Source organism: Rana temporaria, chromosome 5, assembly GCF_905171775.1.
Source record: "Rana temporaria chromosome 5, aRanTem1.1, whole genome shotgun sequence".
NCBI classification, from domain to species: Eukaryota; Metazoa; Chordata; class Amphibia; order Anura; family Ranidae; genus Rana; species Rana temporaria.
In genome coordinates, this window is record NC_053493.1 from 79,568,098 (window position 1) to 79,578,906 (window position 10,809).

A 10,809-nucleotide genomic window follows, 5' to 3' on the forward strand; every position below is an offset into this window, starting at 1 on the left:
CTATGGGTACGCAGCTAAATTCGCAGATGTGTTCATTTCTCTTCAGTATTTGTCTCATTTGGTTCAATAGACTTCCCCCCTCCCCCTCCCCTCTCCCAGGTCTCCAAATTCGCACCTGATCTGCAGCTAAAACGCAGTTGATCTGCAGAACACCTTATAGAGAAATTCGCAAAGACAACGGAGCTCCAAAACGCAACGCACTAGTGTGATTCAGGCCTTAATTATATTGTAAACTGGCATGAGCAATAAGAGCTATACTGGGGTATATCAGGAAGGAAGGTTATATTGAAATTAGTTCACCATGAAAGATTATAACGCAGCAGTTTATGATCAAACATTAGCAAACAGTAATGTTGTGATGATTAACTGGAATTATTAGCAAGCTGCAAACAGTGAACTCAGTAATTTACCCCTTTCCTTAATTTACAAAGGATGGTCACTGCAGCAACAGTCAGTAGTCCCCTTGTACTAAATCTTATGCTGGCCAGCTTGTTGGGGCCCAAAACCTTGCGTTGCAACGCTCTAGGTATTGTCCCTTTTAGAGTTGGTGCATGGAAAAGTCCAGTATTCCTAGCTGGCGAGCCGGTCCCTCTGTGAGGCCTGGTACACACGATTGGATTGATCCGCGGATACGGTCCGCCGGACCGTATCCGCGGATAAATCCTCTGAGGATTTTGATCCGATGGAGTGTACTCACCATCGGATCGAAATCCGCGCCGAATTTACACCGCGGTGACGTGCGCGACGCTGTCATATAAGCAATTCCACGCAATGCGTCGAATCATTACGACGCATGCGAGGGACGGGTTCGGACGGATCGATCCGGTGAGTCTGTACAGACCACCGGATCGATTCGCTGGAGCCGATTCCAGCGGATAGATTTGTAAGCATGTCTACAAATTTTTATCTGCTGGAAATCGGAAATATCCGCTGGAACGTACACACCAGGGGATCTATCCGCTGAAACCGATCCGCTGAGATTTTTCAGCGGATGGATCCTCTCGTGTGTACGGGGCCTTAGACTGCAGTGTTAGGCACAAAGGCCTTACTCTGGTGGTATCCTCAGCATGTGGCTTAGAGCGCAAAAAAATAAAAAACACAGAGGTGATCAAATACCACCACAAGAAAGTTCTATTTGTGGGAATAAAAAAAGGATAATTTTGTTTTGGTACAACGTCGCACGACCACGCAATTGTCAGTTAAAGCAACGCAGTGCCGTATCGCAAAAAATGGCCCGGTCATTTAGGGGGCAAATCCTTCTGGGGCTAAAGTGGTTAAACAAAACAATTTACTACTACTAATAGAAATGAGAATTAGCACTTGCTGCTGGAGTGGCACAAGATGGTGGTTGTGCACAGAATGACGATACAATTTTTTTTTTTTTTTTTATTAGACAATACAAATTTAGAAATGGGCCAACAGCAAGTCAAGAGACACTTGGCGGTCAGCACTATAAGCAGTGCAGGGTGCGTTTTCTTTATTTATTTCAATTGCAAACCATTGATTGGGACAAGAAGGAGGGCTGTATAGTGAATGTAAAAATTTGACCCTCACGTGCCCCTGGAAAACTCATCCGTGGACCCTACGTTAAGAAGCCCTGCTCCAGATGGAAGTTTTTAATAGCAGTTATTGTACCTGTTAATGGCCTATTTATATTTATCTTGTTGTTTTTGACTTGAGTTCTACTTTACGTGAAATGAAAAATTCTATATCTTCCATGACATTTCCAGACTTATAAAGCTTATATTTATAGATCTCTGCTCAAATAAAGCACTTGTGACTGCCTGTCATGTGTGTGCACAGGTTCCTCATGCTGGATGTTTTCTTTATATTTGCAGATGGTGGGACGACACTTGTATTCTGGGAGTGTGGACCGAACAGCGAAATGCTGGTTGCCTGACACCGGTGAATGCGTCCGGACATACAAGTCTCACAAGCACAGCGTTAGCACTTTGAAATACCATGCTGGAATATGTAAGTCACAGCCATGTCCACAATCAGACTAGTTGCATTGCAGCCCGTACACTAGCATACACATATAAGCAATGACATGGAAACTACAGGTGCTATATGGAAGTCTGATAAAGGGTCAGTCCACCCAGACTTTAGATTTCAGGTGGAGGTGGAGCTTTGTGGATCCCTGGGTACTTATGATCTATTGCCATGGTACCTTGCTTTGTTAGAAACAGAAAGTTATGGACAGCCGCACCCCGGCGCGTTTCACATTGATCAAACTACATTGCAGTTTGACTAAGCATTGTACATCAATGTGAAACACGTCAGCTATATCATCCCACCGTTTGCTGTTTCTCTGTTTGTGCAGTGTTTTTTTACTGGATTAACCACTTAACGCCCGCCGCACGACTATTTACGTCCGCAAAATGGCACGGACAGGCAGATGGGCGTATTTATACGTCCTTGCCTTTCCGCGTGTCTGGGGTCCGATCGGGGGCGGGGGGCGGCTTACCTCGGGGAGCGATCCAGGACGACGGCGCGATCGCTCCCCGGAGCTGAAGAACGGGGAGAGCCGTATGTAAACACGGCTTCCCCATGCTTCACTGTGGCGGCGCATCGATCGTGTCTTCCCCTTTATAGGGGAGACACAATCGATGACATCAGACCTTCAGACACACCCCCCTACTGTTGTAAACACACACTAGGTGAAGCCTAACACGTTCAGCGCCCCCTGTGGTTAACTCCCAAACTGCAACTGTCATTTTCACAATAAAGAATGCAATTTAAATGCATTTTTTTCTGTGAAAATGACAATGGTCCCAAAAATGTGTCAAAATTGTCCGAAGTGTCCGCCATAATGTCGCAGTCACGAAAAAAATCGCTGATCGCCGCCATTAGTAGTAAAAAAAAAAAATTAATAAAAATGCAATAAAAATATCCCCTATTTTGTAAACGCTATAAATTTTGCGCAAACCAATCGATAAACGCTTATTGCGATTTTTTTTACCAAAAATAGGTAGAATAATACGTATCAGCCTAAACTGAGGGAAAAAAATAATTTATATATGTTTTTGGGGGATATTAATTACAGCAAAAAGTAAAAAATATTGCATTTTTTTCAAAATTGTCGCTCTATTTTTGTTTATAGCGCAAAAAATAAAAACCGCAGAGGTGATCAAATACCACCAAAAGAAAGCTCTATTTGTGGGGAAAAAAGGACGCCAATTTTGTTTGGGAGCCACGTCGCACGACCGCGCAATTGTCTGTTAAAGCGACGCAGTGCCGAATCGCAAAACCTGGCCTGGGCATTTAGCTGCCTAAAGGTCCGGGGCTTAAGTGGTTAAAGGCTTTTATTGTTTTTTACATTTATCGGAGTGCTGCTGTCCATACCTTTCTGCTTCTATTTATGCTTTGTGCATTGCCTGCACCCACTGGATTTTTCTGAGTCCATACTCACCACCAAGGTGCACTCATCTGGAGCGGCGGTCTCTTTCCCGTACCTTGCTTTGTTACTGCACACCTTTGGGTAACCCATTGGTAATGTGCCATTTTCTGAGTAATAAAAGGAATTATGTATACCAAGCCTGAAGGTTGGTATGTAGACAAATTGTTTGGAATGCCGTGCAGAACTGTGATATGTACTCCATGGTTATATCTGTGTGACACAAGGTTGCTATGTCACTGTGTGCATGAATGATCAAACTACATTGCAGTTAATTAATATGATCAAGGCATCTAGTATACAAAGGCCACTGAGCTGCTTTTGCTTTAGCAACCAACTTATTATAGTAAAGCAGGAACAAAGATACTTTCTGGACAGCCGCACTCTGAACAAGTTGTAGCCTTTATTAAAAAAAAAAAAAAAAGACAGCACTACAAGTCACAGCAACATGAAATAAAACCTGACTGCTGACGCGTTTCGCACTGAAACTAGTGCTTAGTCATAGCAGTGCAGTCGCTGTAGATCTGAGGGGAAGATCTGAAATGAGGGGAAGCTCTGCTGATTTTATCATCCAATCATGTGGATGCTAAAATTATGTTTTTTATTTTCCTTGCATGTCCCCCTCGGATCTACAGCAAGTGCACTTGTAGTGCAAAGTGGATTTTCCTTTAGTAAATAACCCCCAATGTCTCGGCAGGAGGGATTCCCCTGTCACCACCGTCTGTGTTGACGGGAAAATCAAGCAATTTTCTTTTCTGCAACCCGTGTTTGCCGGAAAGAAATGTGCTCTGTGTATGGCCAGGCTTACTGTTTTTTTCTTCCCCCTTGTAGGGTCCTCTGTGGACTTCGAAACTTCTCCTTTTACGAATGTAGCCACCCTCTAACAAGAAGTCAGATCACAGCACCAAAGAAAATAAGGAATTTGGAGGTTTTGAAGAGGCTGAGAACAATAGAAGGGACTTAAAGCGGGAGTTCACCCATTTCTAAAAAAAAATTTTTTCTTCCCCTAGATTCCTGCTCGTTCGGTCTAGGGGAATCGGCTATTTGTATTAAAATAGGTGCAGTACTTACCCGTTTTCGAGCTGCATCTTCTTCCGTCGCTTCCGGGTATGGTCTTCGGGAGCGGGCGTTCCTTCTTGATTGACAGTCTTCCGAGAGGCTTCCGACGGTCGCATCCATCGCGTCACTCGTAGCCGAAAGAAGCCGAACGTCGGTGCGGCTCTATACTGCGCCTGCGCACCGACGTTCGGCTTCTTTCGGAAAATCGTGACGCGATGGATGCGACCGTCGGAAGCCTCTCGGAAACCTGTCAATCAAGAAGGAACGCCCATTCCCGAAGCCCATACCCGGAAGCGACGGAGAGGATGCGTCTCGTAAACGGGTAAGTACTGCACCTATTTTTAAATAAATAGCCGATTCCCCTAGTAATAACGAGCAGGAATCTAAGGGGGAAAAGTGCCCTCTAAGGGTGAACCCCCGCTTTAAAAAAAAAAAAAAAAAAAAAAAAAAAAAAAATTTTTTTAACCAAAGTTTAGTGTCACTTTAGGTTTGCATTGACTTTGCTACAGTTGTGTTTTGTTCACAAATGTGATATATGATCTTTTCTTTATTCTCTTTCCAGTATTTACAGGAAGTGGTGATACTTGTGCAAGGGCATTTAACACAAGGACCGGAGCTTTGCAACAAGTCTTCCCAGGACACACATTCATCATAAACTGCATTCAGGTGTGTGAGGACCCCTATGTGGATCCAGTGATGGAGAACCTGAAGATTGCAGGTTTTGCATTTTCTGGCCCTGGAAGGTTCCTGTTCCTCATTCAGTCCATGTTACATCAAGGCAGGATTCAGGATGATATTTTGGGGGGATTTCATTGCAGGTGTCATAGACACTCTTTAGAACCCTCCAACCCTCCAAACTGAGATTGTGAGTGCTTGCCTGATATTCATGCAGCTGTCAGAAAACGGTATATGAATGTGTCTGGGGCCAGTCCTGAGGTCCGAGTGATAGGTTCTCAAGGTGGCAATAGTAATAACTACCTGAATTTGGCACACATGTCAGTAATGTTACTGAAATGAGTACAATATAGTACCGAGTTATGTGCAGGCAGTACTGAAGGGAGCTACCAACAGAAAAGCGTCACTAAAGTTGTATGAAACCCAATTAAACACTAATAGGTAGATTCAGAAAGAGTTAGGCCGGCTTATCAGTAGATAAGCCGACCTAACTCAGAATCTACGCCGACTTATGTTTAAGTGTATGCTCAAACAGAGATACGCTTAAACATATCTAAGATAAGACGGCTTGCGCCGTCCTATCTTAGATTGCAATATTTCGGATGGCCGCTAGGTGGCGCTTCCATTGCGGTCCGTGTAGAATATGTAAATGAGTTGATACGCCGATTCACGAACGTACGCCCGGCCGCCGCAGTAGTTTTACGCCGTTTCCGTAAGGCATTAGCAGGCCTAAAGTTATTCCATCTATTAGGTGGAATAACAATGTTAAAGTATGGCCGTCGTTCCCGCCGCGAGATTCGAATTTTTAACGTCGTTAAAAATTAGCCGCAATGCACCCTGGGAAATGTAGGCGCCTGGCGCATGCGCATAAAAAAAAGACTTCAAAAACGTGAGGTCAAGCCTCATTGCCATTAAACACGCCCCCCTCCAAGACATTTGAATTCGGCGCCCTTACGCCCGCCCGCTTTAGGCTACGCCGCCATATATTAGCAGGCAAGTACATTGAGAATCATGTACTTGCCTAGCTAACTTACGGCGGCGTAGCCTAAACACGCTAAGCTACGCCGCCGTAACTATAGGCTTCTCTACCTGAATCTACCTATAAGCATTTAGGTTAACGCACAGAGCACCATAAAACAAACATTCCCCAGTAAGATATTTGTTAAAATTCTTACCAGAACACTTGCAGTTTACGACTTTTAATGCTGGTTCCTGCATTCTCAATGCTGCCTCCCTGGTCTTCACAGGAAAGAGTTAACAGTGGACAGTGCAGTCTGAAACCAATCTATTAGCTTAGAGAAGGGAGGAATATGAAGGAAGAAGACGCCTTACCATCCTAGGTTACAGGGCTGTGAGTTTCTATTAAAGTACACAGTGTGGGGAGGCACAACGCTAGTCCCTGCATGCAAGGGTGGCACCATAGGATGATGCAAGATAAAGGCACCACCCTGAAACAGGAAACCTGGAGTAGTGGCCATGGCTTAAACTGGAGCATAGGCAAGGATTGAGGCTGGGTTCACACTATAATGCAATGGAAGGGCTCTCGCGCTATCGATATTCTAAACCTAGGGGGCACTGCTGCAGTTACCTGAAATTGGTCCCAGCCAAAAATGAAAACAAATGAAATGAGTGATAATAACTGCGCTGTGTGGGTATGGAGGGATAGGGCAACAACCAAAAAACAATAAACAATAATAAAAAATAAAATAAAAAAATAAATAAAAAAATGAAATAAACAGTGATCAAATAAGTCCCACCAAATGGGCGGGGTGAACTCTACAAGCAGTGTGCAATCTGAACTGTGAAGGTGGGTGGTCTGGAAAAGGTTAACACTATGCAGCAAAATCCTTATAAGGAAATAAAATAAACATGGAAGTACAGTTATCAAAATAAATGTCCAGGATTGGTACTAAAGACCAAAGGTAAGTGATCCCAACACATAATAAAGGGTAAAAATCCAGTGAAATCAAGTGCAAATACAAATCTCGCATCCAAAAAGCATATATTTAAAGGTGCAGTCCTTGATAGCTGTGAGTAATAAGTGATGAGAAACCAGGAAATCCAATATTTCAGAGAAAGGCAAGCTTCGGTGCGCACACCTCTAGTGGTATGGAATGCTCACCTCAAGGCCATAGCACGGATAGCCTGGATACCACTCAGGGTGTACTCAAAGATCCAGCAGGATGAGGGCTAGATGTAGTCTCCACATTAAATGACCATATTGGAAGAAACAAGAAAAAGATATGGCGTAATACTGGAAGCAAGGGTCTAAAAAACGATCAATCACATGCACATGCACTCACATGGAGGCCGTGAGCAGTGGGCCTATCTCCTACGAACGGCGAGTTCGTGCGACCCAGTCTGTGATCTTGATTGTATGCTGATCCTCTCTCTTTGGCCTCCACCTAAACATCCACGGATACTGGCACTAAATGCTCAGCAGGTATAGATGGGCAAAGAGAGAAGAAGGCACATAGTACAGCTCCGCTTCAAAAGGTATTTAATATAAAAACATATAAAAAACTGACATTTAAAATGTCAGAAATATCCAAACAAAACGAGCAGCGAGCTCATATCTCTCTCTTTAGAGTGTGTGAGGTCTGGTACTTCCTGTCCCTACTAGTGGCGTCATGTCTGACTGATGAAGTCATGTGACATGACGCCACTAGTAGGGACAGGAAGTACCAGACCTCACACACTCTGAAGAGAGAGATATGTGAGAGCCTTGGCTGTCAGGGTGGCCACATGATCGGAAAAGTCTTTCCATGAGCCGCCAGTCACTGTGTCGGTAGAGCACAAGGTGTGCACTGTTGGTGCTATTGCACACATCTATGCAGCCGCTCGGCGCCAAGAGGTTAAAGTGTCACTAAACCCACAACATAAAAAAAACTATCAATATATGATTTATTACATGCTGTTCATACTCACTCAGTCACTATGAGATTCGTTTTCTGTATTCTGCAAAAAACCTGCGTAATCCTGCTGCTCTCTATCACCAATTCAGCTAGGAATTTTGCAGCTGTGGTGGCAACTCTGCACATGCTCAGTTTTCAGTGAGTTTTTATGCTGAGCATTTCCTCCCTATGACATCTGAGTAGCCCATGTGACTATAGAGTCACACAAGTGGGCGTATACACAGAGGTAAATGACAGCCCACTCCCTCCCTCCTCCTCCTCCATGCCCACTAACCAGCTAAACACAATGGGGGCGGGATATTACATGTAGATTAATGGAGGCTTCACCTCCCTCTTATTCTAATGCTGGCCATACACTGTACAAAAAATCGGGCAAACACATTTTCGAAAAATGAACGTTCGGCCGTGAGCGCAAACGATAGTGCCATCATGTAATGACCGATAAATCGTTCAGTGGACATAAATGAATACATTTTTTTTTTTTTTTTTTACATCTACCTAGTGCAGAAAGTTCAGACGGGAAACACATTAACCTTTAAATTTATCGTTCATTCGTCAGAAAATTTCCAAACTTGTCCTTAATTTATTCGGCTCAAAAACATCTCAATGATTATCAATTTTGTGTCCATTAACTGTCCTTAAAAAAAAAACTGTTTAAATGACCGAATTTCGGGCGATTTTTTCATATAGTGTATGGCCAGCATAAAACACAGGTTGGAGGGGCGTGACATAGCCTGTGACTGGTAAAAAATCCGCCCACACCATGTTATTGGCAAAAAAAAATTAAGATTTGATTTCAAATATATATTTGTATGACAATTTAAAATAGTTTATTGATATTATTTATTTTTACTCTGAATTCCAAAGGGCGTTTTTCTTATTTTGAACATGTAACCAGCAGCAGAGAACTAGAAGCTCCTCCTGCTTATCCCAAGGTTCACACCTCTGCGTTCTTGCGGCCCCCGCTTTTGAATGGGCTGCCATGCCTGCGTTTTCAAAGAAAAAGGCGCATGCGCCTTTCTCAAAACCTGTCCCACAGGCATTTTGCTGCAGTTGCTGCACCAGCAATTGCGCTGCATTTTTACATGTGTGGGGGTGCCATTCAGAATGAATGTCATCCCCGCGTGTTTTCTCACAGCAGCACATTTCCTCTGCGGGTGGTTGCGGGTGCAGGAATCGCTGCGATACCCACAGCCACATGCATAGGTGTGAACCAAGACTATGTTTCCCTGCAGGAAGGCTGGGAAAGATCTGGGCCATGTGACAGCTGTATATCGATTAGGAAAAAGGTACTTGGATATTTTTTTAAAGTACAGTGGAACCTTGGATTACGAGCATAATCCGTTTCAGGAGAATACTCGTAATCCAAAGTACTTGCATATCAAAGCCAGTTTCCCCATTGAAGTCAATGGAAACTAAAATGATTTGTTCCGCATTTACTTCAATGGCGTGCAATACCACATGCGGCCAGAGATGGGGGGGGGCGCTGGAGAGCCTCGGAAACGGCCGGAAAGGCCCGAGGACACCTCGGCTGACCTCAGCAAACCTCGGAAAGACTCCGTTCCCAAGGTTTTCTGAGGTCACCCGAGCTGTCCTCTGGCCTTTCCGTGCATTTCCAAATGGCGCCGATCGGCCGAACCACGCCCCCCCCCTCAGGCCAAACACTTTGACCTGAATCCTGCTCGTTTTGCGAGACAACAGTCCCAAACCGAGTTATTTTTTTTTTTTTTTAATACAGTGCTCGTATTGCAAAACGCTCGTTAACAGCGCTACTCGCAATCTGAGGTTCCACTGTACCATCATCCATAAACAGAAATACAAGGGACAATGCAAATTAAACAGAATGTGTTTAGTATCACTTTAATTGCTTTATTGAACTCCCTAGTTTGTGTTTAGTCTCTGGAGGAACATTCGCTCATTATTGTCCTGTGATTTTTGTTTGCAGATATATGACAATGTTTTATATACGGCTTCTCATGATGGAACTCTTAGAGTCTGGGATATAAAAGAAATCTGCTCGCAGACCAAGCACCAGAAGAAGACCTCAGTGCGGAGTAAACTCTCTCAGAAGGGAAGCTTGCCTCACATTTTCCATAATAAAGTAGGCTGCTCACCAGAGGAGAATGATGACTGTGAACCAGTAGAATTACTATAAAGGCTGGAAGACTTTTTATTCTAGCAATACTGGAACTACTTCAATAACTGCCCACATGACTGCTATAGGACCCTGGGACAAATCGGGGCCAAATGAAATATCAGTGTGAGTCTTTCCTTTTATAGGTCTGCTTTGTGCTTCTGTACAGTACCATAACCAGGGGTCAAGTCCTGGGAAAAAAAGTGTGGGAACTCCCACCCAAGATCCACTCCCCCACCAAAAAAAAATTAAAAAAGATACGCTCATATGCATAATTTCTAAACCACATGTTTTTTTTCCCGATCCACTGTACCTTAGCAATCCTTTATGTTACCGGCCACTTCCTGTATATGGATTCACCGGGTAGTGTGCGGGTATTCCGTCACTTCCTCGATGCCGCAATGTCTCCTGGGAGCTTTTTTCATTGTTCCCAGGAGACATTGCGGAGGTCTGCCCCGAGTTATCGCAGGATTTAGAAAGAAGCAAGTTCTTTCTAAATCCCGCCATAACTCGCGGTAGACCTCCGCAATGTCTCCTGGGAACAATGACAAAAGCTCCCAGGAGACATTGCGTCATCGAGGAAGTGACGGAATACCCGCACACTCCCCGGTGAATCCATATACAGGAAG

The 10,809-nt window shown here is 44.0% G+C and overlaps 1 protein-coding gene across 1 annotated transcript in view; it reads left to right on the forward strand.

The window, feature by feature from the left end:
• WDR86 (WD repeat domain 86) overlaps nucleotides 1-10,431 on the forward strand; it is an 89,780-nt gene extending 79,349 nt beyond the window's left edge. The window contains exons 5-7 of the mRNA XM_040352750.1: nucleotides 1,839-1,974; nucleotides 5,019-5,122; nucleotides 9,992-10,431. Of these exons, the coding sequence (XP_040208684.1) occupies nucleotides 1,839-1,974; nucleotides 5,019-5,122; nucleotides 9,992-10,201 (450 nt within the window). The 3' untranslated portion in view covers nucleotides 10,202-10,431. The remainder of the gene's footprint in view (nucleotides 1-1,838; nucleotides 1,975-5,018; nucleotides 5,123-9,991) is intronic.
• The last annotated feature ends 378 nt before the right edge of the window (nucleotides 10,432-10,809 follow it).